Source organism: Gopherus evgoodei, chromosome 3 (genome assembly GCF_007399415.2).
Source record: "Gopherus evgoodei ecotype Sinaloan lineage chromosome 3, rGopEvg1_v1.p, whole genome shotgun sequence".
Lineage (NCBI taxonomy): Eukaryota > Metazoa > Chordata > Testudines > Testudinidae > Gopherus > Gopherus evgoodei.
Genome location: NC_044324.1, coordinates 177840907 through 177862617, shown reverse-complemented (window position 1 = coordinate 177862617; position 21711 = coordinate 177840907). Strand labels below are relative to the sequence as shown.

General features: G+C 43.2%; 1 protein-coding gene across 5 annotated transcripts in view; it reads left to right on the top strand.

Annotated features, from left to right (window-relative positions):
• The first annotated feature begins 5295 nt into the window (after positions 1 to 5295).
• The window catches only part of ANGEL2 (angel homolog 2), a 35170-nt gene continuing 18754 nt past the window's right edge, over positions 5296 to 21711 (top strand). Inside the window, exons 1-3 of one of the 5 annotated variants that reach the window (XM_030557514.1) lie at positions 5296 to 5434; positions 10309 to 10769; positions 18015 to 18268. In XM_030557514.1, coding sequence (XP_030413374.1) covers positions 10316 to 10769; positions 18015 to 18268 — 708 coding nt within the window. In that variant the 5' untranslated portion in view covers positions 5296 to 5434; positions 10309 to 10315. The other 4 variants (XM_030557512.1, XM_030557513.1, XM_030557515.1 and 1 more) reach the window with 4 other exon arrangements.

The following is a 21711-nucleotide window of genomic DNA, read 5'->3' as shown; positions in this document are numbered from 1 at the left end:
TCTACTAGGGAGTTTCAAAACTTAAAGTAACCAATAAGATATTTGGGCAATAAGAATTATAGAAATACCACCTTGAAGAATACTCCTTAACTTTGTTCTACTACGTGGAAATACATTAAATACTTAGAGCCAGGGATTTCCCAAAGTTTAGTAATCAAGAGGGGAGCAAACTATCTGTGACAAAGTGACACCTCTTGGCTTAGATCAACGTAGGGAATAGTAGTTCAAGGGAACAGTTGTGACAAGAAGCCATTTAAATTTTTGAATAGATTAGTCTTTTACTTACCCTGTGTTTTACCTGCTGCCTAACAAACCTTTCCCTGTAGTGACGTCATTACTTTCCTTGAGGCTGACTTCTTTGTTCTTCCTGCTATTCCTTCCTTTAAGCTTTTGACATGCTTTTACCAACTTTTAAACTACTTTTCCCCCCCTTCCTCACCACAATTCCCAGTGTAGTCCTATTAAAATATTACTACTGAGAAAAGGCCTTTTAAAGTGACAGAGCAGCACCGATGTGTTGAATATAGTACTAACTATCAATATAATAATTGTTTACATTCTATGTGAAACTTCCCTTGCTAGGAAAATGGCTTAATAGTAGTTTGCTGTAGTTATTTTGTATTTGTCCCCCATTGCACAGAAAGATATATAACTAACAGATTATTGGAAGGTACTGACAGTACTAGAGCACTAGCAATTAACATTTTTTGGCATTTTGTGTGCATATGTAGATGTAGTGGGAAAGACAGATGTAAATATAAGATGAAGACACTGTGGGTAACCTGAATCAAGGATTAATAACTGTTCTCTCCTGGTAAATTATAGAGAAGCAAATTAAGAATTAATGAGCATTTTTACAATTGAGATGTCTTAAGTAAATTACCTTTGAAAAATAAATACCCAAAGTGGACTTGATATGGTAACCACCCTGAACCTTCTTAATTCAATAACATCTCAATTTGTAAGCATGCTCCCCCACCCCCCTATACTGGGAAAACATTAAAAATGTTTAAAATTTACATGTAACAAACAACTGCAGTATGGGAGAAATCATACCCTTCTTGGTTTTAGTTTCCATGAAGCATTTGCACTATTTCCCACTCCATCAGACCCCATCATATTCTCATGTCTTCTCTGCATTATATTTATCTTCACATGTTGTTAAGCTGCACACCTGTACTGGCTTTGTCATCAAACTCCACCAGTGTAGCTCTTAACCTTCTACTTATTTTACATATATTGACATTTTGATAGAAATGAAATAGATACTTCTTTATACCAGGAATTGAATAAAACTATCTATTTGTATGCAAAATCTTTCACAGATAGGGCCCTACCAAATTCACGGACATGAAAAACGCCGCGGACTGTGAAATCTGGTCTTTTGTGTGCTTTTACCCTATATTATCCTGATTTCATGGGGGAGACGTGTGTTTCTCAAATAGGGGATCCTGACCCAAAAGGGAGTTGCGGGAAGGTGGTGGTCACAAGGTTATTTTACGGGGGTCACAGTATTGCCACTCTTACTTCTGAGTTGGTTTCAGAACTGGGCGGCCAGAGAGCAGCAGCTGTTGGCCAGGTGCCCAGCTCTGAAGGCAGCACACTAGCAGCAGCAGCACAGAAGTAAGGGTGGTAATATCATACCATGCCATCCTTACTTCTGTGCTGCTGGCTGCAGAGCTGGGTGGCCAGGCAGTAGTGGCTGCTTACTGAGGGCCCAGCTCTGCAGGCAGCAATGCAGAAGTAAGGGTGGTAATACCATATGGTGCCATCCTTACTACTGTGCTTCTGCTGCTGGTGGCTCTGTCTTCAGAGCTGGGCAACCAGCCAACAAATGCCACTGTCTAGCTGCTTAGCTCTGAAGGCAGCACTGCCACCAGCAGCAGTGCAGAAGAAAGGGTAGCAGTACTGCAACCCCCCCTACAATAACCTTGCGACATCCCTCCTCCACAAGGCCTTTTTGGGTCAGGACCCCTACAATTACAAAATCCTGAAATCTCAGATTTAAATAGCTGAAATCATGAAATTTACAATTTTTAAAATCCTGTGACCATGAAATTGACCAAAATCGGCCATGAATTTGGTATGGCCCTATTCATAGGAGCTGATTTTCCAAACTGGTGAATACAGGCAGATCCCATGCACCCCCGTAGAGCCCCATTGTCTTAAAGGGACTCTGCAGTGGGGTCAGGGGCCTGCCTACACAGAGCAGCTTGCAGGATGAGGGTCATGTTTTGTAGTGCCTCAGAAAGCACTTTAAAGTGAGTCACTCATAAACTACAGTGAATAGAAAAGGTTTATTTTTATGTACATAATTTATGTCATGCCTGTCACTGAAAATGCACCTTGCTGCTGTACAAGAATATAAATGAAGTGTCTAATAATCCATCCCTCCTCCTTGAGACACTTTACTTCCTCATCAGGAAGATATAGCAGGGACCTCTGACCCCTTCCCTCTTCCTCATACCCAAACTCTCCTCCTCCTCTTCTACTAGCACATAGCTCTCAAACTCATTGCACCGCGACTTCCTTTTGACAACAAAAATTACTACGTGACCCCAGGAGGCTGGACCAAAGCCTGAACCCCTCCCGTGCACTGAAGGGCTTCAGGCGCAGATGAGGGGGACCTGTAATCTGAGCCCCGCCACTCAGGCTTCAGCTTTGGCCCAGGGTGGTGGGGCTCGGGTTTCAGACCCAGGTCCCAGCAAGTCTAACTAGCCCTGGGAACCCCATTAAAATGTGGTTGAGACCCACTTTGCGGTTCTGACCCAGAGTTTGAAAACTACTGTACTAGAGGTATATAAAACTAGCCAGGGATGACCCACGCTTGCTGACGGTGGGAGGAGGACAGTGAGGGCAGCCAGCCTTAGCAGTGTTATTTAGCATACTCTGTCCGTGTAACCATACGCAGTACAAGCCAAGCAGCAAATGGCCACAGGAGCCTGCATGGCCCTCATACGTTGCCTCTGAAACTACACAAGCATTAGAAAATAGGTGGAGTCATTCTGCAATGGCAAGAGGAGGGATTAGATCAGGGGTCGGCAACCTTCAGCACACCAGGATAATCCGCTGGCGGGCCACGAGACATTTTGTTTACATTGACCATCCACAGGCACGGCCCCCCGCAGCTCCCAGTGGCTCAGTTCCCGCACTTCCAGCCAATGGGAGTTGCGAGAACGGTGAACCGCGGGCACTGTGAGCTGCAGGGGGCTGTGCCTGCAGGTCAATGTAAACACAATGTCTCACAGCCCACCAGCAGGTTACCCTGATGGGCCGTGTGCCAAAGGTTGCCAACCCCTGGACTAGATGATCTAATGCACACATCTCAGACAGTGGTGCTATGATTTATAACATACACCATGGTACTGGAACATAAAATCACAGCATTGCATCAAGAATATTATCCTACTGGGATAAATTCTAAAGCTGTACACCAAAATGCAGAATGTATCTGAAATTTGTACTCTAAAACCCCAAGTGTTTAAAAATCATCAAACAACACCCCCCATTCCACCTCCAGAATAATGAAATTTTTAACAATAAATTTGTGACACTTATTATTTTCCTTCTGGTTCGGAATGTTTAGAGTTCATGTTTTCAAGCTTTTCTCTGCAATCCTGGGGTCTGGGAACTTAGATTTTTAAAAAAATGAAAGCTGAAGTTCTCACCTGATCCCAGGACTCCAGGAGCTGGAGCTGTAAGAAAAGCATCAAATATTGTGTGACTCAGAATAACATTGTTAAGGCTCCGGTGCAAACAATGAACAGCAGGTGGCAGAGTAAAGTCACCCAATCCCCAGGCATTTCTGGACAAGGTAAGTCACTGAGGATAAACATTCGGCTTAGGTATCAGAGGGGGATCTGTGAAAGCGGCAAAGAGTTCTGTGGTGCCTTATAAACTAACAAACATATTGGAGCATGAGCTTTCGTTGGTGAATACCCACTTCATTGGATGCATCCATCCATGAAAGCTCATTCTCCAAAATGTTTGTTAGTCTATAATGGCGGTAGGCAACCTATGGCAAACATGCTGAAGGTGACACGTGAGCTGATTTTCAGTGGCACTGACACTGCCCAGGGCCTGGCCACCGGTCTTGGGGGGCTCTGCATTTTAATTTAATTTTATATAAAGTGTCTTAAACATTTTAAAAACCTTATTTACTTTACATACAACAATAGTTTAGTTATATATTATAGACTTATAGAAAGAGATCTTCTAAAACAGGGGTAGGCAACCTATGGCACGTGTGCCCGAAGTTGGTACACGAGCTGATTTTCAGTGGCACTCACGTTGGCCAGGTCCTGGCCACCAGTCCGGGGGGCTCTGCATTTTGCTTTAATTTAAACTGAAGCTTCTTAAACATTTTTAAAACCTTATTTACTTTACATACAACAATCATTTAGTTATATATTATGGATTTATAGAAAGAGACCTTCTAAAAATGTTAAAATGTATTACTGGCACGTGAAACCTTAAATTAGAGTGATAAATGAAGACACGGCACACCACTTCTGAAAGGTTGCCAGCCCCTATAAGGTACCACAAAACTCTTTGCCGATTAGGCTTAGGGCACTCTCTGCCCTCAGGTTTCAGAGTGGTAGCAGCCAGACAAGGCCATGGGGGGGCATAGGGTGTTCTTAGTTACTATCAGAGGGGTAGCCGTGTTAGTCTGGATCTGTAAAAGAAGCAAAGAGTCCTGTGGCACCTTTGGCCTTGGCTACACTGGCGCTCTACAGCGCTACAACTTTCTTGCTCAGGGGTGTGAAAAAACACCCCACCTGAGCGCAGCAAGTTACAGCGCTGTAAAGCGCCAGTGTAAACAGTGCCCCAGCGCTGGGAGTGCGGCTGCCAGCACTGTAAGCTAATCCCCTTGGGGAGGTGGAGTACCTGCAGCGCTGGGAGAGAGCTCTCTCCCAGCGCTGGCTCCGCGACCACACTCACACTTCAAAGTGCTGCTGCGGGAGCGCTCCCGCGGCAGCGCTTTGGAGTTTCGAGTGTAGCCCAGTCTCAGATGTACTGAAGCATGAGCTTTCCTGGGTGAATACTTTGCTGCTCTTGGTTACTAGTCACCACTCCCCTGTTGCAATTAAGTCACACATTAAAATAAAGGCCTTTGCAGTTTGCCCAGAGCAAAGATGGCTACCAAGCTACAGCCCTTAGCTATGATGGCCTCTATGCCTGGCTTCAGCCCTAAATCAAGATGGCCCCCAGCCCCCTGCCCTTAATCAAGATGGCCGTCCAACAGACAAGAAACGGAGGCAATGCCCGAAGCAAAAATGGCCGCTCAGCTGACTACGTCAGATTCCCTTAACAAAAATGGCCGCAGGAACGAGTCGTAGTGGGGCGAGGCGGTAGAACTACAACTCCCATGGCCTAGTGCGTGCTTCCCGGGTGTAGAGCCGCTCGGTTGGCGGCGATGGAAGCGTGGCGCTGTGTGAGGAGGGGCTGCAGCCGGTGCGGCTGCCGGGGAAGAGGCCGGTCAGTGCGGAAGGCGGTCGGGAGGCCGGGCCCTGGGGGGGGGAGGAGCAAGTGGTGCTCTAGGATGAGCCTCCAGTGGTGGAGCGATGTAGGGGCCAGAGATGCTCCCTGGAGCGGCTAGTGAGGCGCCCTACCTGGAGGTAAACACGGGCCGGCGGGGGGGCCTAGGCCTGAGGGGCAGGGGCGCTCAGGTGACGGGCGGGTGTTGCGGGCGGGCTGGCCGGGAGAGGCAGGCCCAGTGGAGAGGGGCGCGCTGTCCCCGTGGCACGAGCACGCAGTGATACTTTCGTCTGTTAGTCTGGTGCCACAGGGTTCTTTGCTGCTTTCCCACCTGGTCCACGTTTGAGGAACTGCCAGTAACAATCTCTGGTCTGAGTATCTAAATGCTTTAGCTTGTGCTGTATGCACTTTCCAACTATGTAAATAATTCATTCTACTTCAAAATAAACTGGGGGAGAATTAAAGAGTAAAACTCTGGGGTGCTGGTCCATATAAGTACCTAATGGCATCACACACAGCAACACCTAGTTATGCTGGGGAAAGAAATATTTATCCCAATGAAAGTAGAGCTGCAGACTTTAAATGAGAGCAGCAAATCATAGGCAGATAACTTGTTTATTTAAATCAGTTGAATTTTTGGTTGGACTATATTTAAAATATGTATAGAAGGATAAATGTATTTAAGAAAGGTAATCTAAATGTTAAAATTATGAGTTCAGCATGATAATTTTATTTCACTACACATGCATCTCATATCGAACTTCTCACTACCTGTGATAAACAGTTGAGTGAAATTATTTAATAGTGGGACCCAAATGTTTTAGTTGTCTTAATCAACGCAGAGCAGAAGTTTTTAATGTATTTTTCCAGTGACACAGCTCGCTTGTTATGAAAATATTCCATTAGTGAGACAACATGATTTCAAGTCAATGACGTCTGTGCAATTTCATGAGCAGCAACTGGACAGTAACTTTAACTGACCTAACTTTAATTATGCATATTTAATGCTGTACCCAAAACTGGAAGACTGCTCATAAATGCAAGCAAATGCTTAAAACTCAACTGCAGTGGGAAATTTGAAAGTGAATGAAGATCATGTTTATATACTAAATGCCCCACTAACTAGAATTGGGATTGGAGGCATTCAGGTCATTAAACTGAATCAAGCACAGTTTTGCACTTCTCTTTGCATTTCACCTGTGGTTTAAACAGGAAAATATTTCATTAAAAATGTATGGCTGTAAGGCTTTAAATTTGAACTATGAAAAAAATCTAATCTGAGTGATTATAAAACAAGCATTCTAAGAACTCATCACAAAGTGGTGTGAACATCACTTATATTCTGACTACAGCAGAGCACTCTATTCCATTTGTATTAGTTTCTCTGTGTAAATGACTAGGAGGGCTTCTAATAAAAAGTCACTGCTAGAGGAGGAGAAATTGGTTCAACTGAGGGCCACAAGTATTCCGGGACATTAGACCAAGTGGAAGCCAAGAAGCTTTTGTCTCTAGCCTTGCTTCTGACAGTTACTAGCCTTAGTACTTTTTACTTGTAAATTCTATTTATTTAATTATGAAATAATTAAATATCCCTATGTCCATTTTACAGGTGGAGAAACTGAGGTTTAGAAAAACTCTGACTTGTGTTGTGGCCCTGTGGTTTAGTTTATTAGACCTGGACTGGAAACAAGGAAAACTGGGTTCTAATTCTGTTTCAGACCTTGATTTTATAAGAGGATAATCTCTTTGATACTCAATTTCTCCATCTGGAAAATGGAGACAATACTATTTAACTGTTTAATTAGTAACTTTTTGTAAGTAGTCATAGGATAAGAGGGAAGGTCCTCTTGTGGTTCAATAACTGGTTACAAGACAGAAAGCAAAGGATAGGAATAAATGGTCAGTTTTCTGAATGGAGAGAGGTAAATAGTGGTGTCCCCTAAGGATCGGTACTGAGACCAGTGCTGTTCTACACGTTCATAAATTATCTGGAAAAAGGCATAAACAGTGAGATGGCAAAATTTGCAGATGATATGAAATTACTCAAGATAGCTATGTCCAAAGTAGGGCTGTCAAGCGATTAAAAAGATTAACTTATAGGCTCTAAACTTTTACATTGTTTTAGGTTTTTTTTAATGGAGTTTTTTGTACATAATTCTACATTTGTAATTTTAATTTTTATGATAGGGCTTATATCAGGTGAACTGAAAAATACTGTTTTATCATTTCTACAGTGCAAATACTTGTAATAAAAATAATATTAAGGGAGCACTGTATGCTTTGTATTGTGTTGCAACAGAAATCAATATATTTAAAAATGTAGAAAAACATCCAAAATAGTTAATTTCAGTTATCAGAGGGGTAGCCATGTTAGTCTGGATCTGTAAAAGCACCAAAGAATCCTGTGGCACCTTACAGACTAACAGATGTTAGTCTATTTCAGTTGGTATTCTATCCTTTAACAGTGAAATTAATCATGATTAATTTTTTTGAGTTAATCCCTTGAGATAACTGTGATTAATTGACAGCCCTAGTCCAAAGCATATTCTGAAGACTTACAGAGCGATCTCACAAAACTGTGAGACTGGGCAACAAAATGGTAGATGAAATTCAATGTTGATAAATGCAAAGTAGCAAATCGGAAAACATAATCTGAACTATACATACAAAATGATGGGGTCTAAATTAGCTATTACCACTCAAGACCGAGATCTTGGAGTCAGTGTGGATAGTTCTCTGAAAACACCTGCTCAAGCTGCAGCAGCAGTCAAAAAAAACCTAACAATGTTAAGAACAATTAGGAAAGGGATACATAATAAGATAAACAATATCATAATGCCACTGTATAAATCCATGATATGCCTCCATCTTGAACACTGTGTGTAGTTCTAGTGATCTCATCTCAAAAGATATATTAGAATTGTAAAAGTTGCAGCAAAGGACAACAAAAATATTAAGGGTATGGTACAGCTTTCGTATGAGGAGAGATTAAAAAGATTAGGACTTTTCATCTTGGAAAAGAGGCAACTAAGAAGGGATATGATGGAGGTTTATAAAATCATGACTAATGTAGAAAAAGTGATTAAGGAAGTGATTTTCTCTTTCATGTAACACAAAAAAAAGGGGTCACCTGATTAAATTATTAGGCAGCAGGTTTAAAACAAACAAGAAAAAGTACTTCTTTACACAACACAGTCATTCTGTGTTGCCAGGGGATGTTGTAAAGGCCAAAACTTTAATGGGGTTCAAAAAAGAATTAGACAAGTGCACGGAGGATAGGTTCATCAATGGCTATTAGCCGAGATGGTCAGGGATGCAACCCCATGCTCTGTGTGTCCCTGGCCTCTGATTGCCAGAAGCTGGGAAGGATGTCAGGATGGATCACTTGATGATTGCCTGTTCTGGCCTTTCCCTCTGGAGTACCTGCTATTGGCCACTGTTGGAAGACAGGATACCAGCCTAGATGGACCATTAGTCTGATCCAGTATGGCTGTTCTTATGTTCTTAAAGTGCTGTAAGTGTGAAGGGTTATACAAATCAGTAGCAGAGGTGGGGCTAGAACTCAGAACTGTCTAGCTCCCAGCCTTGTGCTTAACTCAGTAGACGTGATTTTTGAAAATGTGCTAGAGGCTTACAAAAAGCCACGGGTATGGCTTATTGAGGGTAAGTAGATCTCTGATTCTTTGCAAATTCCCTCTATAATGAAAAAAAAACAGCAAAACATTCTAAAAAAAATGTTGAAACTTTGTAAAATTGCTCCAATTGTGCTGTTTTGTACAGACAAAAATAGATAAATTGTCAGAAAATGTTTTTTCTGATCATTCTTTACCCAGCTGTACTTGATTACAGGTTTTTGTTTTTTGGTTTTAAGACACCTGTCTGCATATCTTGGTACAGTAAGGTAATTGAGTATAAAAGGCAGTTAAAAATAAAAATAACTGAATTACCTGTCCAAGATCATTCAAACTGAGAATAATAATAAACCTATTCCACGAGCCTGCAGGCTTGAACTTTTACCAAGAGAACCTTTAATGGGGAAAAAAATTGAAAAATATTTTCAGGCCTTTTTATGTATTAAAAAAGGACACAGGCTCAGTCTTTTTCTTCTCTTCCCTGCCTTCCCCCCCACCTTCACCCCATCTTTTATTATTATCATTTATTATTATTTATTTATTATAATTTATTAGCATGTCACCTCCTTAGGCTCAAAATTTAGTTTTAAAGAGCAACAGACCATTTAGAAAAATTAAACCTCTTTGTGGTGGTAAAGAGCCAAATATGCTATGTAGAGGAAACCCACTTCTGAATATGTTCAGTGACAGCTTTTGTTTCCTACAGGAAACTTCTACACTGAAGTGTGTGGTATAAGAACCTGTACAGAATAGATGATGTCCCAGCATACTAAAATACTGTACCTACCTTCTGGGCTTTCCCATTAGTACTCCTTGTACAGATACTGAATGAAAAACCATAATCAAATCTGAAAAAAGTTATAACATGGCTTGATGGTCAATTTTTCTTTTAAATAGGCCAACTGTTTAAATTGTAACTGAAGGAAGAAGTGACAGGTTTATAAGAAGTGACTGGATCTGATAATCAGGTTCTTATTCTGTGCATCCAAGCTTCTGAGTGAGTTCTAAATGGAAAATGTTATTTCCCACTATTTTTATGTAAATCAGTATATGGGGAAGAAATACCCTGTAAGAAATCACGATCAGCAACTTAGGAAAAATTGTACCTGCGGACAGTAGTCTTCATCTCTTGTTCTGTATGCAGACTTAGTTGAATAAAGAGCAGTATGCTTTTAAGTAATATATTCTTCTGTTATAGACACCCCATGCTGCCTCGTCACATGCAGAGGCTGGGCAGAGATTGGGCTGCCCACTGGGATAGCCCTCAAAGATTCTGCTGGAACAGTTGTATCTCCAATTCTACAAGGTGGCCTGATCGCTATTCTTGGGCTCCGTATGTCAGCACTGCGGATTTTACAGTGAATTGGAGACTGCCTCACTTTTTCAGGCCTTGGAGACTGCCTCACTTTTTCGGGCCTTGGAGACCGCCTCAGTACTGGAACTGGCAACGTGATAACTTCACACACAACTCTTCTTTTCATCTCTCTAATCCTAATATGAAATCCGAGGGAGATGAACCTTCTTCAAAAAGGAGACGACACAGTGGTCAGAATGATGTTTGCAGTCCTAAAGAAGAAATTAGCAGCTCTAATCAGAATGAAGCAGCCTGTCTTTCTACTCCACCAAAAAATGAAAAAGAAAATACTGCAAACACAAGAGGTAAAAATGGTGTTTGTTATTTCGGTAGTGTTTTCTTTATATATTTAACAGATTTTAAGTACCATTTTGTAGTGCCCTCTGTATTCCACCTCTTTACTGTCAACTATACCAGGAGGGTGTTGGTTTTTAAAAGGTATTACAAATGTCAAGTACTGTAATTTACAGCTTTAAACTGTTTCGATTTTGTGCTCTCAAAAACCCTAATCTGGCAGACAGAGTTGAGTTCATGCTGCTTGAGTTAGTCAGGGTGGCTCTTATTATTTGAAGTGACACCACCAGGTGGTCATATTTGGTTTTGCCATTTATTTTCGTAAATTATAATTTCAGCAGGCTTTGCTGCCCTTTTTCTTTACCTATCTGAACATGAATCAAGTGCACCTATGCAGATAGTGCAGTAAGATATGCACAGTTTCTCAGCTCAAAACAGTGTGGTCTATACAATTCAAATCTTATCAGGTCTAAGTGAGATTCACTATATCGGCAATAGAATTATTTATGAACAGGGAGCCAGAATGCTTAATTATTTAAAGTTAACATGCTTGATGCTAAGAGCACAGTGAGGGCTTCTGCAGCAACTATTGTCTCTCAGTACTTTGACTTTAACATACTCATCCTAAATTGTCCCCAATTGTTTGCTTAAGAGCTTTTTTTAATTATTTAACAGAATCTGATTCTGTGACTTGTTTGACATTGTGAATGGCTTTTTTTTTAAGTGGTGAATGGAGGCAAAAGAAAAATCATCTCATTTATCTAATCTACCCTAGCCCAGCTTTGTGTCTGTATTCTGAACCAGCAGCAGGAACTTCCAAGTTTTGTTGCTGGTTCTGATGCCTTGAATTTTCTTTATACCTCCCTCCACCCAAAGAGGCACGTCTATTCTCTTTTTTCTAATAGACTCCTTTCGGATACCAGCGTCTGGTGCTACCAGGAGTAATTGGTGGTAGCTATAAATGCTAAGAAGCTTCAATTGGACATCATAGGCTGCTTTGTGCTTGGTAGTGTACATATTTAGTTTAATAAAGCAAAATAAACAATTATGCTGTATATAAAATATTTTCAGTGACACTCCCCACCCACCCAGTTCTCAGCAGATATTTTAGTATGGGGTCTAGACTTTTTTGGAGATGAAAATCAGACCTATCTGGAAAACGTAGTCCTTGTCCACATAACTTAGTCTAGAGCACCTGTCCTGCAAGCTGCCCAACACAAGCAGGTCCTTGTGCCTGTTTGGAGTGTCATTGACTTCAGTAGGGCTCTTCATGAATGTAAGAGTGCCTACATAGAGCATCTTGCAGAATTGAGTCCTATACGGGCAGTCCTCGGACATAATGACTCAATTGCTTCTTGAAAATTGTGTTATAAGTCGAATAAGCCACAGTCTACTCCATTGCAGGACCGAGTGTTGTAAAGTAGAAACCTGTGACCATAAGTCAAATCAGAAACCTGTCATAATAAGTGCTGTTCATCGTAAGTCAAATGTTGTAAAGTCGAGGACTGCCTGGAAAGGCAAGTGACTTGCAATGGCTCTGGGGAAGAGGGATAAAATTACTTCTACAAAACAAGCAAATGGATGTTAAATTTTAGATATGTATCAGCTATCCGGAACTGACTCCTCACCTAGACATCTTGAGTTAGCTGACTTCTTGCAGGAGTCTCAGCAATGGGATTTGAAGGAGAGGATAGTGGTCTCACAGATCAGCTCAAGGAGGGGGCATTCTGTGCACAAGAATGGCATCAGAGACGGAGACATGGGAGAGTGTCATCTGGGCCATCGTTGGTAGAGCACAGGGCATAGGAAAATATGTAATTTTAAAAAATGAGCATCTGATTAGGGAGGAACACGTTTGTGAAGGCCCTTAAATGTGAGGATCAGAGATTAAACTTAGTAGGGTGGAAAAAGGAGTTGGTGGAGGGATTCAGAAAGAGGAGTGATCAGTGGGCAGTGCCCCTCCTTTAGTACCTTAGCACATGCAACTTCTCCCCACTCCTCTGAGGATGTGGAATCCCAGTGATGGAATGTATTCTCTCTGGAAAGTCCTTCAGATTGCTGAGAAGATTCTGGGCAATACCTCCCTATATTATCTTTCAGTCTGGAAGTGGAGTGTGTGTGTGTGTGGGGGGGGGGGAATGTCAAGAATTCAATTAATGTCTTCTTTGGGAAGGAGGTAATTTTGTCACTGTGCTTAATCACGGAAGACCACTTTAGGATTTAGAATGGAATAGCCCAAATACAGTTAAACAGCGGAGATGGGACAGCCACTGGCATAAATATTTAATTGGTGCATAGTTCAGGTATCTGTCTTCCAGCTTCCTTTCAAGGGAATAAGAGGCAGAATTGTCATACAGTACATCTTTGGCCTCAGGCTATGTATAAACTTACATGGAAATGGTCAAAATACACTTGTATCTCAAGTAGTTGAACTGAATAGTTTTCATTAAAAATGGTCAATGCTTCCCAGGGGTATGTTCATCCCTGCAGGATTCCCTTAGGCCCAGGGCCGGCTTTAGGCCGATTCCCCTGATTTGGACCGCGCACTTAAGAGGGCCCCATTTCTGGGAGTCTTCAGCGGCATTTCGGCGGCGAGGGGTCCTTTGGTGCTACAGAAAACCTGGACCGGACCCCATGCTGCCGAAGCCCCGGACTGCCGCCGGGCCCCGCAGGTCATAAAGCTGGCCCTGCTTAGGCCTGATATACACTAAAAAGTTAGGTTGAAGGAAGCTGCTTTAAGTCAACCTGTTAATGTAGGTCTAAACTACCAGGTCGTAAGTAGCCTATAATGTCGACTTCTGTAATCTACCTCTGCGAGAGATATAGCACTTAATTCACAAGATACTGCAGATGAAGCATTGTGTAATTCGACTTAATTGGCCTCCAGATTGTGTCCCACAGTGCTCATCTGTGACCGCTATGGAGATCATTCTCAACTCTGCTGCACTGCAGCCAGGTACACAGTAAACAGCCCCTCCCTGGCTAAAGCTCTGAGAATTTTTGATTTCCCATTTCCTGTTTGATCAGCACTGGGAGCCTGCCAGCTTGAGCACAGCTGAACATGGAGACTACACACCCCAAATGTGCTCCAGCCTGGTCTGCACAGGAGGTGGTGGATCTCATTGCTGTGTGGGGAGAAAAATCTGTGCAGGCAGAGCTCCAATCCAGCAGAAGAAACGCTGACATCTATGCAAAGATTGCTTGTGGAATGGGGAAGAAGGGCTACACAAGGGAGACACAGCACCGGTGTGAAAATAAAAGAACTTTGCCAAGCGTACCAGAAGGCAAGGGAGGCGAACAGCCATTCTGGTGCTGAACCCCATAACAAGCTGCATGCAGTTCTCAGGGGTGACCATACCAGCATACTCACAAGTGAGTGGACACCTCACAGGTGTGAGTCTAGGGACAACAAGGAGGACGATATGGTGGATGCGGAAGAGGAGGAGGAGAATGGGAAACAGGCAAGTGGTGGATCCATTCTCCCCAAGAACCAGGAAAGACTTTTAACCCTGGAGCCCTGTGGGTCGTAGGACATCACCGTGGCTGACCATGATGCCAGGGAAGGCACCTCTGGTGAGTATATAGTTACAATCAAAGTCCAGTTAAACTTTAGTGGGCACGCACATTTGGTCGTATTGCATGTTTACTGTGAAGAAAAAGCGAGGTGCTGTGGCTCTCTGCTTACAAGAGGCCACTCCAGCTACACAGAGGGTGGCCCCCGGAAAAGACTGTTTAGGTGGACTGGATTAACCTGGGAATCCTCCATGGATATCTCTGGGAAACTTTCATGGAGGTACTCTGCAATCCTTTGCAGAAGGTTTCTGGGCAGGGCAGTCTTATTTCTTCCACCATGCAACTTTCCCACGCAACTCCTGAATTAATTCTGCTGGCATCATTGCAGTACACAGCATAGCAGTATAAGGACCAGGTCTATACCCAGACACTTGCCGCATCTCATTCCTTTTCCCCTCTGTTACCCTCAGGAGACTAATATCACATCAGGTTGCCTAGGGAAAACAGGAGGGAAGTTCTCATTAAAAGTGCTCTTACAAGGGAAAAAAAAAGGGCACATAGACGCCACCACGTACGTTCCAGACTGCCAAACCATCTGGCCGCTAATGCGCCTTTACTGTGCTCGGCATGGGTCAGCAAGCAATTTAAAGTGGCTGATAGGGGACTAGGGCTCCACGTGAGAGATTCCACAATTTGGGAGTGAAAACGTTCCTCTCCCCCGTTTGTAAACAGCTTCTCGTGGTGCTATGGGGAAGGGCCATTGTTCGACTAGCTACTTCTGTTCCCGACATGAGCCTGCATCAACTTTATTAAAAGTGCATTCACCCATGACCCGGGGGGGCCTACTCACCATGGCTGGAGCAGCAAAACAGCATAGTGAATGGTTATGGATTCTGATTATGTTATGGCTTGCTCCTAGTGTAATAAGGTTTTTTTTATGAAAAGGACCTTGTTATGGAAACACTTTATTTCATATACAATGGCTCCTTTATTTTTTCCCACTACTGACAGCTTGAAATGTGTCCTTTGGCATGTCATCAACACCTCAAAGCAGACTTTTGCTGATTAGAAGAAAGAGAAGGCAGGAGGACATGTTCACCGAGATAGTGAATGCCTCCAGGACAGCTGAAACAGAGCGGAGAGTGTGGTGGATTTCACTGTCCAAAAACTTAGACATGGACGTGGAGAGCAGAAAGCTTCCAATGAGCAAGAGTGTGCGGAACAGGATGAGATGCTTCGGATTATGAGGGACCAAACATGTTGAGGTGTCTGGTTGAACTGCAGGAACAGAAGCAGAAGGGTAGAGTCCCTCTGCAGATCCTGGTGGACAGCCAGCCAGCATTGCCTGGCACAGAGTTGCCCTCCCCCAAGTGTTCTATGAGGCGTGGGCAAAAAGTCCATTATCCCTTTCACTTACCTCGAGGAACAGAAGGCGCCCATTCACAGACCTTTGATGCTCTGGAATGCTGTGTTATGTTACACAGTGAAAATGTTTTTCCAGTTCCAACTTTACAACCCCTTTTCCCAAGGTTACATTTTTGTTCTGTTCTCCCTCTTTACTTATGTTTGTTAAATAAAGTAAATGGATTTGAGAAATAAATGTTCTTTAGTGAGTAGAAGCGATGGCCTTGGGTGGGTGGTTAGCTTTATAGGGACAGTGATACAGGGCAGGTGAAGGTTTGGGAAAGCACAGTGCAGACAAGCAGCTCACATTACTGTGACTCATTATTGAAACGTCTTTTCAAAGCCTTGCAGATGCACAGTGCCTCTTGCTGTGCTCTTCTTATTGCTCTAGTGTCTGGCTGCTCAAAAATGATTGCCATGTGATCTGTCTCAACAGCCCACCCCTGTGGAAAACTTTCCTCCTTTTTTCCCCACAGATGATATGGAGCCCACAGCAGGCAGCTATAACCATGAGGATGTTCTCTTTGCTAAGGTCCAGCCTTGTTAGTAAACGTCTCCATCGCCGTTTCACACAACCAAAGGCACATTCGGCCACCATTCTGCACTTGCTGAGCTTATATTGAACTGTTCCTTACTGCTGTTCAGATGGCCGGTGTATGGCTTCATGAGCAAGGGGTAGGCTGGAAAGTAGTCTCGGATTGCAGCTTTTTGAACAGACCCGAGTTCCTAAAGATGTACATCATGAAGCTTTCCTGACCTTTCTATGTTGATGACCGTGAAACGCCACCTGTGATCCACTCGTGCTTGCAACACCATTGAAAAGTATCCCTTTCAGTTTATGTACTCTTTGAAAAGATGGTCTGGAGCCAAGATGGGGATGTGCATGCCATCTATTGCCCCACCATAATTAGTGGATGGTTTTGCAGCGATGGGGTTCCCTATGTCCTGCACATTTCCCAGACTCTCTACCTTTCATAGCATAAGTTGATTAGTGGCCCTGCACACTTGGAGCACAGCAGCTCCCACGGTTGATTTACCTGCTCCAAATTGATTCCTCACTGACCAGTACTGTCTACCAGTGCAAGCTTCCAAAAGCGATTGCCACTCACTTCTCTACTGTCAGAGTAGCTCTCATTTTTGTGTTGCTGAACTGCAGGGCTGGGGAAAGCTCTGCACAAAGTTCCTGGAAGGTGGCATTCTGCATTCGAAAGTTCTGCAGCCACTGCTCATACCTGCAAAACGGTGCAGTCGCACCAGTCAGTGCTTGTTTCATGGGGCCAGAAACGATGCTCAGAGTGCAGCTGCTCTGTGAATTGCCAGCAGCAATTGTGAATTGGTTTTCAATGGCTTGCAGCAGGGCTGCTTGCAGGACATCGCTATGTTCTACACAGCAGACCCTGCTTCGGCTCGGGAAATAATGCAAGAGAAGGCGCGAGGTGTTTGAGATGCTCACAGCAAGAGTGCACAACTGAGCAGGCTCCATGCTTCTGGGGTTATGGCATACGCGTGGTGGTTTTAAGGCTTAAAAACCACTGGGTTGTTTGCCATTGGGTTGTTTGCCATTATGGGATGCCGAAGCAATGTTCCTGTTCTCCGCTGTGACAATGTTTTGGTCTCATGAGACATTGCACAAACTTCCCAAAACACACTGTGGCAAGTCGCACTTTGGGATAGCTCAGTGCTTCGATGCAGGCACCGCTAGTGAGGATGCACTCCATTGAGATAATGAGCATGGTGTGGCCACACACAATTAATTTAATTAATTCAGAGACTCGAGGTCGAATTAGATAAAGTTGACTTAATTTTGTAGTCTAGGCAAGCCCTTAGATAAGAGAGTCAGTTTTGCTACCTGCTTCCAGATCCTCTACCATTCTTGATACTGTATAGGAGATAATGCAAAGAGGCAAGATGGCATTTTCAGTGGTTCTTGTGGCTCCAAATTTAGAACCATATGGAAGCTTTTGAGTCTCTCTAATCCTCAAACTTTACAGGAGAATTATAAAGACTGAGTAGCATATCTGTGGAAACTGACCATAATGAGCTTCATAGGATATATTAGGTTACTCTAACTTCAGAGAAGTCTGAAATGTGGGGCATATAGTGGTTAAAGATTATGCAGTTTATATGAGCAGTTTATTTCCATCTCAAATGGAGGGTCTGAAATATTTCTAGTCATGAGATACAAATTTGCCTTTAATTTGTTTAAGCAAAAGGGAGCTCTCATGAGGAATAATAATTCCTTAAGTACAATGTTGCATATGAAACAAGTTGTAAGATCAACATACAGTAATGCAAATGTATTACATGATCATTCACTTTGGTATTTAATGTTTTAACAGGCCTGATCAAAAGACATTGGGAGTATTTCTGTCACCATAGTAAAACAATGAAGATTCTTGAAGATAAGCAAATTGACCAAAACAATACAGAAGACAAGGGAAAGTTTGATTTTACTGTGATGTCCTACAATATACTTTCACAGAATTTGTTAGAAGATAACTCCCACCTGTATAAACACTGCAGACGACCAGTGTTAATGTGGGGTTATAGATTTCCCAACATTCTACGGGAAATCAGACAACTGGATGCAGATGTAAGTGGAAAACTAACACAGGTTTTATTGAGAACAATATATTCAGCGTATCGCAAGAGTAGTTTTGAATTGTGTGTGATCTAGTAGATAAGCTGTCTAATGGATTCTGCTGTCCTTTAAGTTATCAAGTCATGCTTATTAGTACTGCTGGTTCATGTTTACCAAAGTAGTGTTTTCTGAGTGATCTAACCCTGAGGCAGTAGCCACAGGTAGCATTACTGTAATCCTCACTACTATATTTACACGTGCACTTCTGAAACTGTCCTTCATGCTTCTGTAGTCAAAAATAGTCTCTCATTATCCCATCATTCCTGCACTTTCATGACTTCATTTCCTGATTCTCTTCCTACCCTTTAGGTGTCTTATTCAGTGGGTCATCATCCTCCTTCCCTCCCTTTCAGTGGAAGGTCCTTTCTAGGGCTCTGCCTTTAGCAGTCTTCTCCCTCAGTGTCTTATCTTGGTTGATCTCATTTGCAAATGTGGCTTTGACTACCATCTTTTTTACTGATGACCTGCAGATCTGCCTCTCCACACTAGAACTCACCCCTCCATCTAAACCCCTCCATCTAATTTAAGCTTGTCTTTTGTGATGTCTCGTCATGGATGTCTAGCTATCTCTAAAAATTAACATGGGCACAACAGAATTCATTATTTTCTCTTGAAACTAGCTTCTCTCCTGCCTCTCTATTGGAGTGGACAGCAGTCTTTCACTCAGGCCTGTAACTTTTACTTCATCTTTAGCTCAGCCCTCTCTTCAAACCTACGCATCCAGGCCATGTCCAAATCTTCCCACTTTTTTTTTTTCTTGCACAACTCCTCTAAGATCCAGTCTTTCCTCTCTGCCCATGCTACCAAAATTCTTATCCAAGTCCTGATTGCGTCACACTTTGACTATTGTAATTTTTTCTCTCAGTGCCTATAATCTCGTCACTTAAGTCTATTCAAAATGCTGCTGTTAAGAACACCATCTTGCTTGCAGCAGCTGTCGCAAACACCTTCACAATCTACTTCTGCATTATGTATCAGACCTTCTAATTTATCACAAGGTCAGCTTCTGCCTTTCCTTCATCAGTGATGCTGGGCATGATTACCTTGATTGCCCACTTCTACTACGTGCACTGCCTCCTATGCTGCCCATTATGAGTGGAAAAAGATCTCAGTCAAAATCTAGAAAGCTGGTTACCTCATCCTCCTTTAAATCTCTCGCCTTCCTTAATGTATATATGAAATGGTAACCTGAGAATGTTGGTGACAAATTGTGATTGCTGCTCCTGATTGGCTAAGAATTGTGCACGTTGCTGCTATTCTCCTGTCATATCCACCCCAAGTGAACTTGCCTGTTTTGTCCACGTGTTGTATCATCGTTCAGATTGTAAAATCTTTGAAGAAGAGACTGTCCTTTTACTGTGTGTTTTTGTACAGCCCTTTACACGTGTTAGTCTAGTCTGGCTGGAGCTGTAGATGCTAGCACAATATAAATGTTTGTTTGTAGGCAGGGCGGGTAGCACTACTTTTTAAGATTGTCTGTCTGTCTGTCTGTCTGTCTGTCTGTCTGTCTGTCTGTCTGACAGTTTCCATTATAATTAAACTGAAAATAGGGTCTTGTAACTAACCATTTGGGCTAAAATTTTCTCTGCTGGGTGTCTGCTTCATTGAATTTTCTTGAAACATTTCAGTCAAAACAGATCAATTGTTTGCAAGAATGGAGCCAGGGAAAAATGCATTATTTTGCCATGTTACATTCTAGTGAACTTTTCTTTGAAAAATTCTAGTTCCCACATGCTTTGGAGTGGTGGGGATTTGAAATATGGTAGTGCAGGGGTGGGGAGCAAAAGCGGGAGGCCTTTGTTTCAGAGATGCAGCTTTTGCTGGTCTTGAAAAAATCCACCCAAATTTGGCCAAGTTATAAGCCTTTGGGGGAAAATAATCAGTTTGCAAATGCATAATAGAGACTTCGATTTTTTAACTGCTGAAATCTGACAGTTCTATCCTCTCTGAGCCTTTCTCAGTGCTGACCAGACTGATCATGTGCCATCCCCGTAGGATGATTGTAGCCATGGGCTGGGAGCATGCTCAGGGATTCAAAAAGACTTTCCCTGTAAGGGCTTATCTACACTGGCACTTTACAGCACTGCAACTTTCTCACTCAGGAGTGTGAAAAAACACCCCCTTGAGCACAGCAAATTTCAGTGCTGCAAAGTGCCAGTGTAGACAGTACACCAGTGCTGGGAGCCGTGCTCCCAGCACTGTTAGCTACGCCCCTTGTGGAGGTGGTTTTTTTTAGAGCTCTGCCACGACTGCACAAACCATGTTAAAGCACTTTAACGTTGCCAGTGTAGACAAGCCCTAATTGTTGATCTTGGCTAGGGTGACCAGACAGCATGCGTGAATAATTGGGACAGGGGTGGGAGGAGCCTATATAAGAAAAGGACCCAAAAATCTAGGATTGTCCCTATAAAATCGGGACATCTGGTCACCCTACTGTGGAGTAGGGCTTGCACTGGAACAAAGCATGGAGCCTGTCACTCCTGTGCTTTCAGTGACTCCATGCTGGTAGCAGTACAGCAGGGAGGAAGAAGCTATCTGATTTGAATTGTGAGGGCACAAAATCCAGATTGGAACAAGATTGGGATTTGGGAGGCGGCAAGGGGACTGGCTGTGAGTTGGAGTGGGGAGATGGGCTGGCTGGGCAAAGAGATTGGCAGCTAGTGAAGGGCGTGCAGGGTTACTGGGAGCCACTTGTCTTAGGGAGATGGGAAACTGAAATTAGACAAAGGGGGGGGCATAGACAGGCTGGACAAGGAGATTGGGACTGAGGACGGGGGGAGTGGACCAGAGGAGGGAAGAGAGGTCTGATAGGAAGTTGGGGTACAGGCAGAGAACTGGGACTGGCTGGGCAAGGAGACTGGAACTGAATGTGTGGAGTGGAGACGGGGACTCAGCAGGGCTGGAGGGGGAGACTGGCATGAGAACCCCAAGGAGTGGAGGCAAACTGAGATTCGGACAAGGAGTCAGGGGTAAAGAGAAGTCAGTACTAAGACATGGATGGGGCAGAAGGGGTCAAGCTTGGGTTTGGGGAGGCAAATGGGAAGAAGAGTGTCCCCTAGAGCCTTCAGTGGAACCTAAGATTCCTGACTCTCCACATTCCTCTGCTTTTAGCAATATCTATGAAACCCACTGGCAAACTGGATCTCATCCCCCACTAATGCTGTTCCCCACACAGAATGACAACTTATCACTGTCACTTACTCTGTTAGCTTCAGTGACAGAGGCAGATCTAAAGGTTGCAGTCCTGGTGGTAACCCATGTGGGTGTCAGTATGATGCCACGTGATCAAATTTATGTTTTTCAGTTTTTCTTTTTTAAGAACCTAGGAAGTTACAGAAACACCATTATGGAGGTTGTAAAGTCAACACTTACATTGCAAAATGTCAGAATTAAGA